Below are 20,264 nucleotides of genomic sequence, written 5' to 3' on the forward strand. Positions count from 1 at the left end.
GCCCGGGGCGCACGTTCCAGGCCATGGCAGCTCTCTCTTTATTTTGGCTGAGGCTTTGAGGTTTTAATTCCTCCCCTGCCCGTGTCCGGCGGGGATTGGGAACTGGAAGCCAGGTGACAGCCAGCAGAGCCCCCAGCACTCCCTGCAGCCTGCCCGAGCTCTGGCAGGCCCAGCAGAGCCTGGACGAGACCCTTCATTACCACATGGCTGGAAACCCGAGTGGAAAAAGTGTTCTCGTAAATCCTGTCAGGAAAAACAGCCCAAAAGCAGAGAATTCCAGTGAGACCTCGGGGGGCCGTGAGGAGTTCACAGCACGATCGGATCGCGGTGTGCCTTGGCGCCTTCCCGGGGCTCTTCAGAGTGCCAGGGATCTGTCACTGTCCCCGGGGTGGCACCTGCCCTGCCCTGCCCTGCCCGCCCTCGGCCACGGGCTGTTGGAATTCTGCCCGGGGGTTAATCAGGAAAACTTTCCCACCAGGAGCACAGGGCAGCCATGGACGGCTCATCAGGGAGGGAGGGTGGAATCTCTGCTCCTTAAGGGTTTTCTCCAGGCTGGACTCGTGTCTGCAGCTCCTCCAGGGAGGCACAGCAGGAACTCGGGGTCAGCTCCTGACAGGACACCAGGCTGAGCAGTGAATGCTCCTCTGCAGCTCTCCTGAGCTGGCAACAGCTCCCCAGTTCCCTACAGTGGAATTCCAGTGGCACTTTGAGCCTGTGAATACTCAACTGTGCCTGCCTTCTCCAGCAACTGGAGAACAATAAATCCTTGGAGCACAGAACTCCACTTACACTCACCCCTGAATCCCATTAGTTAAAAGAATTAAATGCAATTTAAAAATTATTTTTTATATATTTGGCTTTAAATTCTTGAACAAAACTGTCCCGGCTGTAAAAAGAACGAGGGTCTTACCTGTGCCTGAGCTCTTGTGTGCTTTACTGGGACTGCACAAACCTAAGGATGCTGCTGTGTCCCAGTTACTGTCACGGCAACACCCCAAAGTGTCAATCTGTGTCCTTAAATGCATTCCTCCGACAGCCTGATTTGCTCACGAGCCTCAGTTTTCAAATCAAAGTTTATTAAAATGTCAAAAACAGACCTTACAGTTCCACATAGAAAGGGAGGGCGTACATGGGACAGGCAGTAATGCTGCAGGGGAGGGCAGGAACTCAGAGCTCCCCTGGAGCCATCCAGGGACAGGGCTGGGTGTCCCAGCAGCACTGGGGGCTGCCCCGGCACGGGGGAGCCCAGCTGGCCTGGGGGAGCAGAGGAGGAACCTGCCAGCTCTGGAGGGGCAGAGGATGACCCCAGCAGCTCCAGAAGGGGCAGAGGATGACCCCAGCAGCTCTGGAGGAGCAGGTTTTGGTTTTCAAAGCCCCATCAAGCCCCAAGGAGCACCAAGGGCCCGTCTGGGGCCCTGACTTGGTGCAGCAGCAGCACCGTGGCTCCCGAGGGCTCAGGGACTTCACGCTCAGCTCTGTTCTCACATCACAAACTCCTCATTTCCAGCAATCATCAGGAAGGAGCAGATGGAAGATTTAATACTCTGAGTCCTTAACTGCCCCTTCTGCTAAAAATTAAATATTGGATTCATCTGAATATTCGAGAAAGACACATAAATACAAAAGCAGGTACATAGTAAAAAACATGGAACTTCTCAAGCACACTGCTCAGGCCACCACTAGAGAGGGTCTCGTTCTCATCCCAGCTCAGCACAGCCACGAAATTCCATCCTCCTGCCCCTCAGAGAAGCAGGAGAGCTCTGGATGCTGTGGATGTGGCTGAAGTCCTTCCCTGGGCTGGGTTCTTCCTGCTTTTCCAGTCTGGAAGCAGCTCAAGGCACAGGTGCCACCACTGGCTGCTCGGGATGAGTCCTGAACATCCTTCACCCTGCAGAGGATCCTGCACGGTTCAACCACGCTGATGCAAGGGGGAGGAAACTGTGAGCAACTCAGGGGCTCCCTCAGCCTTTCCTGGCACACAGGGGCAGCCAGAGCTCCAGGGAAATGCCTTACGACGGGATTTCTCCATCTTTGTGCATATGCACACTGACTGCTGCAGATTAAGTCAAATGGACAGCGCTGGATTACTCCTAAGACAAGCTTAACACAAAATACAACCTGCAATTCAGTACATTAACAATAAACAGATCACCACAGCCTGGGAAAGCACAGGGTGGCCCTGCTGTGCAGCCACACCAAGGGAAGAGTCAAAGGTCCTGCTGCTGACTCTGGAGGAACAAAACCGGGTGAAATCCTGGAGAAACGTGCCCAGCCTGCCATGAAATGAGAGGATATTCCAGCCTGGAGCCACAATCTGAGCCAGGGCAGGCTGCTCCCATCCCTTTGAGCTCCACACCAAAGCTGCTTTAATCAAGTTCTAGGAGAAATCAAACCAAGCCTCCCGTGCCCTCAGGGCCCTGCTGCCTCCAGCAATCCCAGCCCAATCCCTGCTCCCTGGCCCTGCTGGCCACAGGAACTGGAATTCACCTCACCTGCAGCCACTGCAGCTGCGAGCATCCAGGGCAGTGTGGCAGAACATCCCTGGGCTCAGCCCCAGCCCCTGCCCTGGGGCCCAGGGCTCTGCTGGGCTCCCCAAGGTGACTCCAGAACCCACGGAGCTTTCATGAATCAGGGAGCAGCAAACAAAGGGGACACAGGAAATTAATGCTGGAGTGGAGATAATCTCCCCTTTATCTCACTGCACTGCTGGGCCAGCTCACATTTTCCACTGGAAGTCATTTCACTTAAGGGATGATGAGGGGAGATTAACCAAAGTTTTTATGCATCATCTGAATCCTGGGTTTCAAAAGGCCTCAATTAATAATGGTCAGCAATTAATTATCCTTTAGCAAGGGGCTGTAGCTCGGGTTCCCAGCGGAAATCCAGGTTGGCTGAGGAGATGACTCCGTGTGCAAATTTCATATTAAAATTGGGATTTATTCCCACTCGTGGCCTCTGGATCAGGCTGGGCTCCTGCTCACACCATCACCTGCAATCCCTGCCTCTGGGATTTCAGATGGCATTTTTGTGGTTAATGCAGGAGGCACAGAGTCCAGTTTCCTCTGTGATGATGAGGACAACAGCAACACAACATTTGTCACCAGAATAAGCAAATAAGACACTCATGGAGGAAGCCCAGGGCCATTTTACAGAGCACATTTTTTCCCCTCTAATTTAAACAGCCAAAAGTCAAATATTTCTACAAAATTCAGGATAAACTTTTCTTTACAGCTATGTTAGAAGCCTGTATCTGAACCAATGCTGAACCAATCCATGGTGACAACAGACCTGCTTTGTAAAAGGCCCAAAAAAATCCTATTTTATACAGATCTCTTCTTGCCCCAGTCTGTGCAGGCAGAGGTGTAGCTCAGATCAGACACAACGTCAAATTTATCAAATCAAACACCCTGAAAGGCTCCAGTGCTGCTTGTGCTGTGCTGCACAGAACAGCTCCAGTCCAGACCCAGCCAGAGGATATCCCAAAGTCCTGTGTCACCAGGAGCACATCCAGCATCAGAGTCCTCCTCACATTTCAGATGTTTAAAGAAGGTAATTCCTTGTTTCTGGAAGGGAACTTCCCAAACCATCCCTTCACCTGCGTTCCAGCAGCAGCAGCAGTGGCCTCTGGGATCTGTTCTGGTGGCACTGGGTCCCCTCAGCTCCAGGAGCGGTGGCTTTGCAAAGCAGGAGAGGCTGGCAGGGGTCTCTGAGGAAGGAGCCGTTGGCAAAGGAGGAGCATGGAAATTCTGGTGGGTGTTTGATCCAGTCAGTTCCCCCAGTGGATCAGGGCACTCCCACAGAAGTTTGCAGGACTAAAGCTTTATCAAAACCATCCTCAAGTCCATCCCAGTGAGTCCTTCCCACAGCCACATCCAGCTTGTTTGTCTTTCATAGATAAAAAAACAAGAAAAAAGATTTCCATAGGAAACTGATTATCACTTTCTCCCCTCCCCCTCTAATATTTTGGCACAAATGCATAAGATATTCACTGCAGATATAAAGAAACAGATAATTGGACAGCACTGACAAAGTTATGAGACTTATTGGCAAATGTGAATCATAAAAACAAGTGCTAAGGGGTTTCTTCCAGTTGTGGAAATTGTTTGCCATGACAATTGCTGCAGGGATAAAAAATATTAAACAGTCTGGAGCATGTATGTTTAAAATGAACATTTTATAATACAAGTAAATACACACTCTCCCGATTTCTTCAGGCAAAAACACATCTTAGAGCATTTTCATCAGCTGGAACAGTTTCACACAGAGGGCTGGTTTGTCTGAGATGTCCTGGCTGCTGCATGTGACAGCATGGGATCCCCCTCCAGGGGTGCTCCACAGCCAGGCCTGGACATCCCATCCCTGCTCCACCTGGACACGGAGCCCCTCGGGCTTTGGAGAGGCAGAGACTGGGAAAACACAGCCCAGAGCTGCTGCACTTAATGCACACAGACTGCAGAGAACTGAGCTTGAGCTGCTCCAGGCAGGGCTCCCCACGGGACAATTCTCCCTCTGGGAGCAGCTCCAGTCAAAAATCGCTGCAGCAACACCACAAAGAGCCTCAAACTGGGCTTTTGCTCCATGTGAATCCAGGCTGATCCATGAGGGCATCATCCCTCGGCCACCAGGCAAGGCTCTGCCTCCTTGCTGCAAGTCCAGTGTGGGGAATTCCTTCCTTTTCAGAACATTCCTGAGGGAATTCGTTCTTTAGGGTGCTTGAAATGCCTCCTTCCCCCTGCTGCTGCAGTACCGGTGTGGATCAGGTGGGTGGTGAAGGAATGCACGAGCAGGAGCCATCCCAGAGTCCCACGGGGTCTGGTGTTCCTGGGATGCTGCCGAGCCTGGAGTTGTGTGAGGGAAGGGAAAGTTTCCTGGGAGCTGGGATGGCTCCTGTGCCACACACAGCTTGGAGGCAGGTGAGCAGTGCCTGCTCTCCACTGAAACAACATCCAGCTCTTTATCCTCACCAACTCCAGCTCCAAATTCCAACTGCAGCGGCCTCAGAGCATCCCAACCAAAGTGCCGACAGTTTCAGTGGAAGTGGCTTAAATGGGTACTTAAAAACAACAACAAAACAAAGAAAACCCACTTCTTTTTTGTTTTTGAAGCAGATTTTTTTCTCATCGCTCGAGTAACTGGGGAGTTGCTTACTATGCCTTTGCTAAGGGTGTTGCAGTCTCTGTTCCCCACGGCCCCAGGAGGGGTTTCCTTAGGAGACGCTGGAGCAGCGGATGCTGGGGGAGCCCATCTGTGTGAGGACCTTGTCCAGCCACTGCAAGGGCCCGTTGAGGTGCAGCTCGATCCAGCAGGGAGTGCTGGTCACAGTCTGCCTCCTGCCAGGGGAAGAGACACAACACCAACGTGACCGACAGAACTCGGCAAACAGAAGGATTCCCAGCTCCTGAGCTGCCTCCACAACCACCCTGGCCAAAGGAATGGCTCTGCTCTGGAACAGCCTCTGGCCTGTGCAGCTGATTTCTTTTAAAAACCCACCTTATCCCTTCACATTTGTTATGGTCCCAGAGGAGCAGCTTGCTATTTACTGCTCAGATTCCTGGGAACAAGCAGCTGATTCCCTGAAGGGAAAGGAAGGTGCTGATCTAAGCAAGCCCATTTTTCCTTTGCAGGCCTTTCCTAGTTAGACAGCAAGGTCCATGTTTACCAAATATTTCCCTGTGCACAAGGGTATTCACTTTTTACTGTACCCTTGGGTTTTAGTAGAATGTGGAAGTGCTGGGAAGAGCTCACCCCAAGCCCTGCAGATCCTTCCTGCATCCATGGGCTCTGCTGGGCCAGAGCTCAGCTGCTCTGATCTTCCCTGCACAAATCCCTGTTCCCCTCCTCTGCCGCTCTCCCTGAGCCCAGACCCCACGGGTTTATCTCCAGGTGGAAAAGCACAGAGAGATGGGGAGGAAAAGACCAAGACATGGAGCCAGGGGCTCTAACTCCTCTGCATGGCCGAGGTCTTGTTCCAGGCAGGGACAGCTGCTGTGGAGGAGGGAGATTACAAAGCAGGAGAAACAGCCTGAGAACAGCCTCGCTTTACACCCCCACTTCCCACAGAAGCTATCCTTGGAATTTGGTGATGGGAGGGAGAACCTGAAATCTGTGGGAGCCAGGGACAACCAGGGGTGAAACAGGAACCATGTTAATGGAGGGCTGCCCTGAGCTCCCACCACCATCCCTGTCCCTCTCCGTCACAGACTGCTCAAGGAATTGGCTTCTCCCCCTTCCCTGCACCAAATCCCTGGCACAGAGGAGCACTAAACACCCCCATCCAGACTGCCCAAGGGTGAACCAGGAATCAGGGAATGGCCCTCTGGATGCTCCCACAGGAACATCTCCATCTCTGCATCAGAGGGAGAACTCTGGAAGGAGAGGCAGGATGGGGAGAGCAGCCCCGGACGAGCGCGGGCTTTCGGAGCCTGCGCAGCCCCGCGGGGATCCCTGGCTTTCCGTAAGTCACGCTCGTCTGGAGCTCATCAGGGCCTGGCTGGGAGCCAGCCCTGGGCTGCTCTGGCCCCAGCTCAGGACGATTTCAAAACAAAATGGACTCCAAACATCTGGAGAAATGAAGAAAGTGGCAGAGCAATGTGCAGGGCCCGGGCTCCAGCTGGTCCTGAGGCCTCTCTCCCTCCTGCAGCAGAGCAGCCCTGGAATGGCAGCGACCCCACGGAGCTTCGAGTAAGGCTTTAAAGGGTCAAATATTTCCACATCACCCTGGGCTTAAATCCTCACCAGCTTTCCCTCTCAGAAAGCAACACCCATTGTCCACCAAATTTCATTTTCCCTGCTTGTACCAGCCATCCCTGATTGCTCTCCCTCGGATGTTTGCTCACCAGTGGGGTGGCAGAGCAAAACTATGGAATACTCTGTTCCCACAGCATCTCCAGTGTCCTTGTGGGGTCAGAGTGACCACATCATCCATCCCACACACCACACCTCCTGCATCTCCATTTCAGCCTCAGTATTCACTGGGAAAAACCTGATCCTGCTGCTCCCACATTCTCCCACTTGCCCCATGGCAAGCCCAAAGGAAAGGATCAGGAGATTTAACTATATATAATATATAATTATAATTTTTTTCAAATATAATTTCTTCAAGCCAATCTGCTTTTATTTTAATCCCATTAGTCCCTAATAAAAGAAGCATTAAATCCAGCCCATGGGAAGCACTCACATGTACTTCCACAAGGGCATGGAGTGACAAGACACAGGGAATGGATTCCACTGGCAGAGGGCAGGGTTAGATGGGATATTGGGAAGGAATTCCTGTGAGGCTGGGGAGGCCCTGGCACAGGGTGCCCAGAGCAGCTGGGGCTGCCTCTGGATCCCTGGAAGTGTCCATGGCCACGCTGGAGCAACCTGAGGCAGTTGAAAGTGTCCCTGCCCATGGCAGGGGTGGCACTGCATGGGCTTTAAGGTCCTTTCCAAAGCAAACCATTCCAGGATTCTATAATCCTGTCTTGATAGAAGTGCAGTCTTAAGACACTCAACCTATCCAAAACATCTAATCTTAAGGAAAAAATGTCATATTTCCTACATGGACCATGTGGATTTATCTGTGTGCTCCAGGTAAAGCTCTTGCTTCCTACCACACGTGGCTTTCCAGGTGTATCCCACAAAGAGACCAGGCCAACCCATTCCCAAGAGCCAGAACCATCCGTGTTCCTGAACGGACCCTGGGCCGATTCCCCTTTTCCAAACAGCAGTGACAGCTCAGCAGATCTCTCCCAGCTGGGAGGCGAGGAGGAGCAGAGCCCGGGGTGATCCCTAACCCCCCCATGCTCCTGAACAGGCCGAGTCCCCGTTCCCAAGAGCAGTGACAGCCCAGCAGGGCTCTCCCAGCTGAGGGCTGAGGGCTGGCAGGAGCAGGCTCGGGGTGATCCCCAACCCATTCCCAAGAGCCACAACCCCTCCCTGCTCCTGCACAGGCCGAGTCCCCGTTCCCAAGGGCAGTGCCAGCCCAGCAGGGCTCTCCCCGGAGCGCGGCCCCACCTGTACTCGGCGCCCCAGCCCTTGACGAAGCTCATGCGGATGGTGCACATGCGCGTCAGCTGGTACACGGCCTCGAAGCCCTGGTTCACCGACTGCGCCAGCAGCGCCGCGAACTCCTGGTTGTTAAAGATCTTCAGGTTACAGCCTGGGGCAAAGGACACAGCAGGGACACGGCATTGGTTTGATGGCATTGACAATTCTGGCTTCTTCAGAGAATTCCAGGCTGCCTTCCCATGTCCTCAGATCCCAGAGGCACGAATGGAGGCTGGCACATTTTCACAGGAAGAAGGAAAAGGGGAGAATTCTGAATGCTGGAGCCCCCCAGCAGACCAGGCTTGGGATGCTCCTGTGGATCCTCCTTCTCTCTCCTGGACACTATTTCCTTCCTATTGTAATTTAAAGCCTCACTATGACTGAGCACTCACCAGCAGAGATCCCTGCAGGGCCTGGAGGGGAGGAATGCACAGGCTGAGAACAGGAGCTCCCTGTGCTGGATTGACACGGAGTCAGTCACAGAACGGGGAAGCTCTGAAGTGAAACCACTCTGACACACCAGGAAGCAGCTCTGAGGGTTAAAGAGGCTGCCAGGGCTGGTGGCAGAGCTGCTCCTGCTAAAATCCTCTCTCCAGTTTCACTATCACGTGCCAAACACTTTCCTTTTAAAACACAAGATTTTTCCCCTGATGTTTAGCCTCAGCTAAACAACTGAGAACAACTTATTCAACTGTTCTTATGGGGGAAAGGTGAAATATAATAACATCCTTCATAGTTTACATAAATAAATAAATGCCCCACTCTTTTAAAAAGTGTTGCTATGTTTTCCTTCTCCCAGATAACCATAAACAAGTTAAACTCTGAAACCAGGCACTCAGCTAAGGCTCATTTGGGATTACACATGGGCCAAGGCTTAAAAACAACATTTGGAGTGGGATGAATTGTGTTTTGCTAAAAATCACTTTGTGAGCCTCCACTCCTGAGCTGGACTCATCTGGTGTGGAGCAAAGGGTGACCACAGCAGCTGCAGGAAGCACTGCCCACTGCTGGAAGCAGGGAAGAGCCCAGGGGCTGCAGTCTCAGGGAGCCTGAAGGGAAGTTTGAAGGGTGGAAGTGTCAGGGCCAGGCTGAGCTCAGGGGAGGAGGAATAAACTCCAGGAGGATCCCAGTGCTGCATCCCAGCCCTTGGGAGCGCTTGGGATCAGGTCTCTCCATGGGGGAGAGTGGCAATGACTCGATCCTGTCAACAAGGCAGTGAAGAAACTGCTTCAAACCCAGCAAAGATTTGAAGAACAGGCGGCCAAAGACTGCGGCAAAAGTGGGGAGAGCTGGATCCAAAAACTGCGCCTGAGCTGGGTCTGAGCGGAAATGTGGGCTTTTCATGTCTGCAGATGTTGACTGCAGCCAGGGTGGACTCCTGTGATGTGGTGGAGAATTAAGTCATAATTTGCAGCACTGGCAGCTGCATCTGAGAAAGGAAACCTATTGGGATGGGCCAGAGCTTGGAGCGTATGGATCTCCTCTCAAAAGAAAAGAATTCAAATATTTCTAAACAAAGAAGTTCAGTTTTTAAATATATACAGGCTTTTAACTGTAAAAAAGTCAGCTTGTGTAAGCTTAGCTAAATAACTAAATTCCATTTCAAACAGCATCTCCTCTCTCACCAGCTTTTTGCATTTATCTAACAAAAAAGCCTTTTCTTCCCAAATAGATGAAATAAATTATCTTGTAATCTTTCAGCAAAAACTTCAGACTTTAATGAGAACGAGGTGTCTGCAAATGTGATTTCTTTAGAACAAACCAATTCACACAGAGGAAGAGATTTTTCTAGAGACCAGAAAAAAAGGAACAATTTAAATCTATTATGGGTGAATCTAAATTAAGAGAAATTTCTTACCAATATTCAGAGGCACAAACAAAATTATCAACGTGTCTGTGAGATAATTATGATACAATAATGGACTGATAAAACACTGAAGGAACAAGTGGGAGATTCTGCTCCAAGCTGTGCTTAGATTCTGTTCTGTTGGATGAACACAGTGCAACTTTTAAACGTCCACAGAAGCTTCCTTCAGCAGTACCATCCCTTAAGCTATAAAAATGCCCTGCTGGAATTGTCAAGTGGATTCTAAAAGAGTAAAATAGATTTTCCAAAGAATTTGTGGACTGCCTTCCCTGGAAGTGCTCCAGGCCAGGCTGGATGGGGCTGGGAGCAGCACGGGGTAGCGGCAGTGTGGAAGGGGATGTCCCAACCCAACCCAACCAACCCAACCCAACCCAACCCAACCAACCCAAGCCAGCCCAAGCCAAGCCAGCCAGCCCAGCCCACTCTATGATTTTACGGAGTGCCGAGGAGCCGGGCCGGGCTGTGCCCTTACCTGGCGGGATCTTGCAGACCGTGGCCGGGTGCCAGCCGTAGCGCTGGTTGCAGTTCGGGGACTGCACGAAGATGGCGCTGTCGCTGAGGCACTCGGCGAACACCTCCCCGCCGATGTAGTACAGCCTCACGCCGCGGCCTGCGACACAGCGAGGGTCAGCGGGGACAACACCGGGAAAAACACCGGGAAAAACTGCCCCCGGGGCTGGGATGGCTCCCTCAGGGGAGAGGAACTGGCCCAGGGGCTGGGATGGCTCCCTCAGGGTGAGGAACTGACCCCGGGACTTGGACGGCTCCCTCAGCGGGGAAAACACCCGGGAAATTTGCCCCAGAGGTTGGGACAGCTCCCTGAGGGGAGAAAAATACCCAGAAAAACTGACCCCGGGGCTGGGATGGCTCCCTCAGGGGAGATGAACTGCCCCAGGGGCTGGGATGGCTCCCTCAGGGGAGATGAACTGCCCCAGGGGCTGGGATGGCTCCCTAAAGGGGAAAAACTCTGGGAAAAACTGACCCCGGGGCTGGGCTGCTCCCTGAGGAGGAAAAACCTGCCCCAGGGGCTGGGCTAGCTCCTCAGGGGGGATCAGTGATGGGAACACCTGGAAAAGTGCCCCAGGGGCTGGGACGGCTCCCTGAGCCAGCTCTAAACCAGCAGCTCGGCTACCAGTGATGGAAACTCTGTCCCACTGGACATTCCAATAAACTGCTCCATGGCCAGGTGAGCTGAGGGAGGCAGGAGCACCAGCTCCAGCTGGAATTGTTCCTCCAGCCCCAGCCAGGTCCCTCCAAACACACGCACACTGATATTTTCCATACGAATGTTCTATCAGTTAACACATGAAAGTCATCATTTCTATCAGTTAACACATTAAAATAATCATTTCTTCTGAAAGTCATCCCAGCTGGACACAACTGTTTGGGATTTATTCAATGTTCTAGAATAAAATTCCACAGCACTTCCCAATCCTTGCCTTTTCCTGGAGATCATTTTGTGTACAAGGACGTGTACATCACGCATAGGTGTTTACACAAATCATTAAAATCTCAGTTAATAAAGGAACAAAGTTGAAGAATACATTTTGTTGCTCAAATAAACATTTGATGTGGTCTCACATTCCTGTCTGAATGTGTTGCTTTCATCCTTCCACAGAGCAGGAGTGCTGCATTTAAAATCAGATTTCTGAATCTTGGTGGGTTTTGGGGATTGGAGTATAATAATCTTTAAAACAAGTGAGGAAAGATCCTCCTGTGCAAGAGGGAGGATTCTCCTATTGCTCAGGAAAGGGGAGCAAAATTAGGACAAAAATCAAGTTCATTTTTGATAGGAGTCAGCAGAAAACAGTAAAGAACAAGCAACTGACTTTTAGCAAAATTGCAGAAATTTGGAATGTTCCACTTAGCACAAGTTACACTGAAAACAAATTGGCTGGGACCTTGCAGGAAAAGTGGAAATTGAGATGACAATCAAGGAGCTCAGTTTCAATTTATAGAAGGTCAGTCAGAAAATAAAACAGTGCAGGAAGGGAAAAGAAGACACAAAATTATCCCTGATATCCCTTCAGATACAGAGTGTGTGAAATGCTTTAAATTCTGTGACATGCTGCAATTTTAGCGTTCCTTGGTGCATTTTTATATTACGATTATGTGAAAAAACACAATTAGTGTTGTTGTATGGGGGATCAGCCTGCTGCAATCCACAGATATTCCCACCCACGGCTCTAAACCTGCTAACAGGGGTTTTTATAGGGGGGTTTTTGAGGAGGGGTTTTGAGGAGGGGTTTCTGTGGAGGATTTTTGAGGAGGGGTTTTTGAGGAGGGGTTTCTGTGGAGGGTTTTTGAGGAGGGGTTTTGTGGAGGGTTTTTGTGGAGGATTTTTGAGGAGGGGTTTTTGAGGAGGGGTTTTTGAGGAGGGGTTTTTGAGGAGGGGTTTTTGAGGAGGGGTTTTTGAGGAGGGGTTTTGTGGAGGATTTTTGAGGAGGGGTTGTGAGGAGGGGTTTTTGAGGAGGGGTTTTGTGGAGGATTTTTGAGGAGGGGTTGTGAGGAGGGGTTTTTGAGGAGGGGTTTTTGAGGAGGGGTTTTTGAGGAGGGGTTTTTGAGGAGGGGTTTTGTGGAGGATTTTTGAGGAGGGGTTGTGAGGAGGGGTTTTTGAGGATGGGTTTTGAGGAGGGGTTTTTGAGGAGGGTTTTTGCAGGGTGTCCCCTGCCCGGCCGGGGCAGCGAGTTACCGATGTGCCGCCGGGTGAGCTCCACGGCCGCGTTGCGGTTGACGTTGGACAGCAGACCCAGGCAGAAGCGCTCCGAGTTGGAGGGGTCGGTGAAGCCATCCACGGTCATGGAGGGCTGCGAGGCGTGGAAGGTCTCCCCCACCCTCTGGTTGAGCTCGTAGTAGGATATGGAGCACCAGAAGGCCGGCTCGCAGTAGGTCACGGGCTGCAGGTCTGCACCAAACAAAAGCCAAATCAGCCGCAGCAGGGGAAAGGGGAAAAAAGAAAACCCCAAACAGCTGGTTTGGAATATTGTTCTGCTTCATTCCTCAGGCTCACTTCAACCCAGGTTTCATTTTAATGGACCACAGCAAGGAGGTGACATCAGCCCTGGAGCTTCTGGCACGTGGAGCAATCACAAATGGTCAAAGGCATTACTCACTTAGCAGGTGGCGTGTCACTGAGCAGCCTCACACTTGGGGAAATTAAATAAATAAACTCAGCTTTACTATGAAAAGTAGGATCCCTTTTAGGTATTCAGTTCCTTAAGGAGATAAAGAAAAGGAAGGAGCAGAAAATCTTGGAAAGCATAAAGCACAAACCTGCTGTCCATAGCACACGTGTACTGCACCCTAACTGTGTGCACTTCCAACCAGTAAATCCAACTTTCCTTCTCACTGACCCTGCTGTGACCTCTCTGGCACTGGTGAAACCAGTAGAGTCTGAAATATGCCCCAAACTGCCTTTAACACTGGCATCAAAGTGATTTGGAAACCTTCTCCCAGTGCACTGGATCTCAAACCATCCCAGGAAAATCCATTTTCCCAGCAGGTGAAGGCTCAGCTCTTCCCCTGGGGTCCTGGTTTGCCTCGTGCACTGAAGCTGAGGGGCAGAGGGAGCTGAGGCAGCCTCAGGAAGGCAGGGTGGGCACTCAGACAGCACTGAGTTATTTCACTGCTCCCACTGAAGCCCAGGAGACTCCAGCAGAGCAAGGCTCAAGGAAAATTTCCTGGAAATGCAGCCCAGGGAGGTGCCCAGCCCTGCTGAGAGCCAAGCTGAGCAGGGGACTGCAAAGCAGACCCAGCCAATTCCTGAGTGCTGTTCCCCACATCCAGTGCAGGAGAAGAATCCCCTCCAGCCCTCCCCCCAATTTATCACTTCATCCCCATTCGAAAGGTGCTTAAAGACAGAACAGAAGAGCTCCCATCTGGCCAAGGAGTTAACATCAAGCAGCAAAACCCAGCTTTTGCCACATCTTTTTTTCCCATCTGCTGCTCATTCAGGGCTTAGGAGAATGTGGGGCTTAAGAGATCAACTCCAAAAGAATTCCAAGACAGGTTTTCACCACCCCAGCCTTCTCTCACACTGACCAGGGTCTCTGCAGAGGACTGGGAGTCTTTTCTCACCTGTACCTGTTACTCCATAACCTTCAGGCACAGGCTGGAGCAGCCAAAAGGCACGTTGGCTTCCTCTCCACTGCTGGAAGAGTTCCCAAAGTAGCCATTACTCAGGAAAATCCCTTTGGTTTCTGCTTTGTTACAAGCTTTGCTGACAGCAAATAAGGAATTGAATAGAAGTACATCTGGGGAACTCTGTAATCCTCCAAGAAATTTGGAGCTTGTACCCATCCCCAGCTTCTTTTACCTGCCACTTCCTCACATTTGAATTTCCTAGCTCAAAGCAAGCCTCTCTCCTGATAGAAACAGATTATTTCACACATCCAGGAGTGACACAAGTTTACTGTCCCTGCCCTTTTGTCCTGCATGGCCCATTTGGTGTTCCCACTGGAAATTGCCACACCAGGCAAGTTTTTCCAGCAGCAGCTGTGGCCACCTCAGGACAGCTCTGGGCTCTGTGGCCCCAGCACAGTTTGGAGAGAGGCCCAGCAAACACCAGCTCTGCCCAGAGCCTCCCAAGGTGAGTGCACCCACCAAAGAAAACAGATCAGTTCCACATGACTGGGCTCTTGCTCCACAGAAAGTGCTTTTCTAATCAAAAGGCTGCTCAGCTCCAGAAAAATCAACTTGTGTTGGTCCTTAAGTAATATCCTCAGGTTGGTGTAATTCAAGTTACAAAAACACTGAAACCTCTCCATGGTTTTGTGGTCCTTTCCTTCAGAAACCACCTCCACCTCGTTGAGGCTCAAGGGAACTGTGGATTCCTCACTGAAGGATGTACAGAAATTTTATTTCTGGCTTATCCGCAGCCTGAGGAAAGACATAAACCAACAAATCCTGGTTTGAGGAAAAGCTTGTCTAAAAACAAAACCAAGTTTTTAATGATGCTGCTTTCTCCTGTGATTTGTAGTTTTAAACTTCAGCTTAAGCTGCTGTGGGATGGGCAATTTCTCTCTTATATTAGAGCTGTCCTAAATATTCATTTTCAATTTATGGCTTCAGTGTTTGGGGAAAAGTAAGAGAATGCAGCTCAGCTAAAGCCAAAGAACCCTGTGGGGGTAACACAATCAATAAAACAGGATACATGAAACCCAGGAAAATCCTGCCTGAATCATCTCTGCACAATTTCAGCCTTGACTCAGAAACAGCTTTGCTGTCAGAAGCGTCCTCTGGGTCCTGGGATGGTCCCAGTCCTGCATCCTCCCTGCCAGATCAAAGTCCTGGGGAAAATCTGCTGCCTGCTCTGCTCCTGCTGTGAGCACAGGGAAGTTGTTACCCTCGTTTCAGAAATGTGTCTGATCACAACGCGGCTCACAGCTCACTGAGGGATGTTTCCCACTGTGCCAATCCCAGCCCCCGAGATGTTCCCTTCCCTGTGCAGCCAGGGAAGGCTGGCTGTGCCCTGGGACAGGGGACAGAGGGACGTGGCTGTGACCAAGGGCCATGTGCTCTCTGCTCTGACAGCTCCTGCCAAGCCCTTCAGTGGAGCAATCCCTGACAATGGATTTCCTGTGCTCCAGGGATGGCCCCCTCGGAACAACAATGTGTGTGTGACCACAGGGCTGCTCCTCAGCCAGCCTCCACTCCCTGACTTCATTCCCAATGCCCACAGAATGCTGGCAACTCTCCTGTCATTTTGTTTTTAGTATTTCCCTCAGTTTGTGTTTCAGCAATAGGGAAGAGATCCTTGGATATCTGTGACTTCCACTTAAAGCTTTTGTTTGACAACTGAAAACTTGACAACTGTAATTTGGAACCAAAACTCCAACACTTCCAACTCCAACACAAACTGAAAGGAGAATTAAAAAAAAAAAAATCCCAATATGTTACCTTGCAACACTTTTGCGCCTGGGAATGGAAAGATGAAATTCCCTGAGCTCCTTCCATCCCACATTTCAGCCTGACATGGAAAACCTGCCCTGCCCCTGGAGGTAACCCTGCCCCTGGTGTCACACTTGGTTTGCCTTGTGCTGCTTTATTGCCTCTGCAACTCCCTGGAATATGGCCATGGGATTTAGGTCCAAAGTTCAGTTTACACAAAGTGAACTGTCTTAAAAGCTTCAGGTAGTTCTGCTCAAATAAACAAAGCAATCCTGGGACATTGTTTTCTTCATGGCAAAGCCCCCCCTGTGCTCCAGAGCTGAGAAACTCCCTCCTTGCACACACTGCTGTGGGGTTTGGATTTCTGTTCCATTTTCCCCACAGATACACACAGAAAGCCTCATTAGACTCCTGCAGAGCAAGGTCCAGCCCTAGACAGTGGAGTTTGCTTATCCAGGAATTACAGGAGTGCTGCAGCAGGTCACCAGCCACCCGCAGCTCCTTCCTGGGCTGTGACCATCAGGCTGAAGGTCTGATTTCCCTGAGAGCAGCTCCTTGCTGCAGATAAACCATTTACAACACTCATGTGATGACAGTTTTGCCCTTGGACACTTTTAAGTGTGGCTCAGCTGCTCTTTCATTTATTATTTCATAGCTTCCTCAAAGGCAAAAACTTTACAGTAAAATTAAAAGCAACAAGAAGTTCTTCATTTGTGGAAGCTCCTGCCTGAGAGCAATAAATATGGTTTGCAAGAATTCAAAGGCATTTTTTAATGCTGGTAAATTAAACTGCTTCTCTGCTGTCTGCTCCTCAGACTACAAAGAGACTCCTCATGCTTTACCAGCTTCACCTGCTCCTTTTTTTGTCCCCAGACAGCACCTGAGACATCTGATGTGTTACTAACCAGTGTCCCTGTCAGGAAGGATCTGGGGGGTCTATTTCCTAGAACTCCTTTCTGCCTTGTGGAAGGCAGATACCACTTGCCAGGTTGAGTTTGTTATATAGAATTGGCTTTTTATTTTTAGGTTGGACAAAAAAAAAGGAAAAATTGCAGGAAAAACTGCAAGAAAATCTCATCAGCTCCCAGGCAGCACACTGGGAAAAATGAAATAAAAATGTCTCAGTCATGCATTTTCTTCTTGGGCTGTAGCAGTTAAAGAAATAAAAGTTTTGTGTCACCATGGCAATATTAAAAAAAAAGGGGGGGGGGAGAAAAAAAGAAATCCTCTGTTCAACAGCCCCAAGATGTCCAAAAGTCAGCCAATGACTGACAAATTTTGGAACAGTGTCAAAGTCCTGCGTGCCAGGATTAAAAGCATATGTAAACTTTATGGCCATGGTTATTCCAGAGTAGTCTCAAGTGGGCTCTGTCTGCTGCCTTAATGAACAGTTGGGGAGCTGATCCTGCAGCCAGGCAGAGCTGGGAGGGATTTTTATGGCACAGCAATTCCAAACAGGGCAGGAGCTCAGAGTGATGGAGATCAGAATGAAAATAAAGGGTGGAACTTTTGAGGTAACAGAGGAGCAGAGAGAGCCACAAAAGCTCTCGTGGTGTGTCAGAGGTTCAGCTGCTCTCCCTTCTCCTCAGGGTTCCCTGTTTCTGTCACAGGTGTGGGATGAGTCAGTGCCAGCCATGGTCTGACAGAGCCCTTGGGGCTGGAATGTGCTCCCTGTGCCCAGATGGAGCTGGGGGGAAAACAACTCCAGATTGCAGAGTTTGGGTTTTGGTGAGGAAAAGCAGCTGGTGTGAGCCAGATCAGCATCTGTGCTTTGTGCATCTCCCCCACCACCACCTCTGGTGCTGCAGGAATGCTGTCCATGACCTCTCCATTCCCTGGCACTCCTGCACATTCCCTGCTTTTCTGGGCTCTCCAACCCCACACCAACCAATCTGCTCCACTTCTCTCTGCTCAGAACATGCTCAGTCTCACAAAATCACAGAATTCCAGGACGGGCTGGATTAAAAGGGACCTTAAATCCCATCCAGTTCCATCCCTGCCTTGGCCAGGGACACCTTCCCGTGTCCCAGGGTGCTCCAGCCTGGCCTTGGACACTGCCAGGAATCCAGGAGCAGCCCCAGCTCCCTTGGGAATTCCATCCCAGCCCTCCCCACCCTCCCTGCTCACATCCAATCCAAAGCTGCCCTCTGGCAGTTTAAAACCATTGGAATATTGCAAAAAGTGCACAACTTCAACAGCATCATTCAAATGTCACCCTCTTGACTGTAATTACAGCTCCCAAGATCATGTGCTTACCCAGGTTGTTGTGTGCTGGAGACATGGGGTTTGGTGATAAGTTTGGAGAACCTGAAAATCAAGATGGGGTAATTATTGCTATGGAATCTGCACCAGGAAAAACATTCACAGGATCTGCAGGGCTGCCCAGGCTTGCTGGAGGGACAGCCCAGTGCTCACTGCAGGCTCATTTCTGACACTGCAGCTTCTCTGATGTTCACTACTCCTTAAATATCATCTTGCTGCCCCTTCACAGGGAATTCACTGGAGTGTAACCCATAAATTTTCCAGACTGAGCAGCACTTGGCTCTTTTGCATTCAGGTATCATCCTGACAAACCCAGTTAGCTGGGCATTAAAGAGCTTGGGTGCAGATTGCCAGACAAAATAAAATTAAAACCACAACACTTTATATCCCAAATCCTGCTGGATTTGGGACAATGGAGTATTGGATCAGGTTACACAGATCTGACCAAAAAGTTGTCAGAATTTTATCCTCAGTCATGTAAATTTGCCACCAATTCTGGGCCTATATTTTCAGTATCTGCACTTGGATGTCCCATGGATGCAGACAGATGTTGCAGCTCATTTTTACATTTCCTTTCACACTGTTCTGAGATGGTTGCTTTATTTTTTTTTTCTATAATCAGGGAAGTCCATGACAACTGAACATTAATATGGGCTATTTGAACATAATATATGGATTGCTTGAACCTCAATTAGGTACCCTCATTCCAAATCTGGCTACTTCTTTTTGTGGCAATGAGAGAAAACCTGGACATTCAACTTCCTTTGGGATACAGCCACTAAATTAAAACCCCAAAGGTGACTCACCTGCATCCATGCTGGGGTTCATCTGGTGGTCACTGGTTTCTCCATCCTCACTCAGATAGCCTGGAGGAGGGGTCTCTGGAGGCACAAAGCCATCACACTGTCAGTGCAACTGAAAAGTCTAGTTTTTAGGCATCAAAAACATTCACTTTGTCATTTACAAGGAGCTCAAATTCTTTTTTATTACTTCTTTCTCAAGCTGCTGGAAGGAGGAGCCAGCACAGCCAGGGTGATATCCATATTTGTGAATAACAGGAGGGGGAAAACAAAAAAATCCGGATTTTCAGTCCCATGAAACTTTAAGCCATGGAGGCAGTTTTCTGTCCACATATTTCTCCTCTCCTGGAGTGCAGCTGCATAACTTGTCCATGCAAATAAGGTGTAAATTGCTTGTAAAATAGACACATAAATAGAAGAGCTCAATTCCATCAGAAATTTGGAGAGTTTTACTCAAAATGACTGAATTTCATTCAAATCTCAACCCGGTAAGGGAACATCCAGTTTAGATTTCACAATAAACTGAGGTTGTACCACTGAATGAAGAGATGAGTTTAAACCCCAACAAAACAAAGCCATGAACATGTTGAGTGCCCCCATTTACAATTCCCAGCTATTTCTGCACTCTGCAGCTCCAGAGGAACGCTGAAAAGGAAGATTCCCAGTCTGGGATGCCCAGGCAGGATCCCTGTGCTCTCTGACCCTTCCCTCTGCTCCCTGTATGGAAGACACAAGGTACCTGGAATGTAGTTGCTCTGGGGCTCGATACCTGCAGGGAAGTTAGTGTTCTCTGGGATGGAGTGGCTGTAGTCATCCAGGGGCGGGAACTCGGCCGGAATCTCCGTGTGCCGAGGCACCAGCACCGGAGGCAGCACTGCGGAGGGAAAACATGAAATCAAGTGAGTGAAACAGCAGGAAACCAGGAGAAACCAGGCTGGAGTGACAGCTTTAAAGACAGGGGCTCGTTAAGGGACAGGATTTGAAGTTTGCCTCTGGAATAGCAGCAGCAGGTGAGGATGCTGTTTATTCCCAGCTGGGAATGGGATAGAGCTTATCTGAGCACATCTGGTCTCTCTGCCCCCTTCTAGCTCTGCTTGAAACACCATTTAAGAGATGGTGCACCCCATGATTCCCAAGGAATGAGTTTCCCATAGGATGGAGCAGGCAGGTGGGATTAGCATAAACATCCTGCCTGGCTCTGCAGATCTGTGCTGACACGCAGCAGAAGCTCCAGCAGCTCCAGATCAAAGTCTCTTCCAGAGGCAGGAGGAGACTCCAGAACAGGAAGCTGGGAGCTGTTCTTAGACCCAGCTCACAGTTTATCCTTAATTTAACCCCAGCAGTGAGGGCTGCACAGAACACTGCTATGGTTCCTGCTGTGAGTTATGTGCACACAGTGCCACACTGGGAACATGGAA

General features: G+C 50.1%; 1 protein-coding gene across 2 annotated transcripts in view; it reads right to left on the reverse strand.

Moving 5' to 3' along the window:
- Window positions 1-1,059: 1,059 nt before the first annotated feature.
- The window catches only part of SMAD3 (SMAD family member 3), a 68,165-nt gene continuing 48,960 nt past the window's right edge, over window positions 1,060-20,264 (reverse strand). The window contains exons 3-9 of one of the 2 annotated variants that reach the window (XM_041469053.1): window positions 19,616-19,720; window positions 18,853-18,927; window positions 18,041-18,091; window positions 12,588-12,800; window positions 10,368-10,505; window positions 7,996-8,140; window positions 1,060-5,330 (exon numbers count right to left, since the gene is read on the reverse strand). In XM_041469053.1, the coding sequence (XP_041324987.1) occupies window positions 5,207-5,330; window positions 7,996-8,140; window positions 10,368-10,505; window positions 12,588-12,800; window positions 18,041-18,091; window positions 18,853-18,927; window positions 19,616-19,720 (851 nt within the window). In that variant the 3' untranslated portion in view covers window positions 1,060-5,206. Of the gene's footprint in view, window positions 5,331-7,995; window positions 8,141-10,367; window positions 10,506-12,587; window positions 12,801-18,040; window positions 18,092-18,852; window positions 18,928-19,585; window positions 19,721-20,264 lie in introns of both variants that reach the window. The other variant, XM_041469052.1, reaches the window with a different exon arrangement.

The sequence above is a fragment of the Pyrgilauda ruficollis genome, unplaced genomic scaffold (assembly GCF_017590135.1).
Source record: "Pyrgilauda ruficollis isolate IOZ18807 unplaced genomic scaffold, ASM1759013v1 scaffold23, whole genome shotgun sequence".
NCBI lineage: Eukaryota > Metazoa > Chordata > Aves > Passeriformes > Passeridae > Pyrgilauda > Pyrgilauda ruficollis.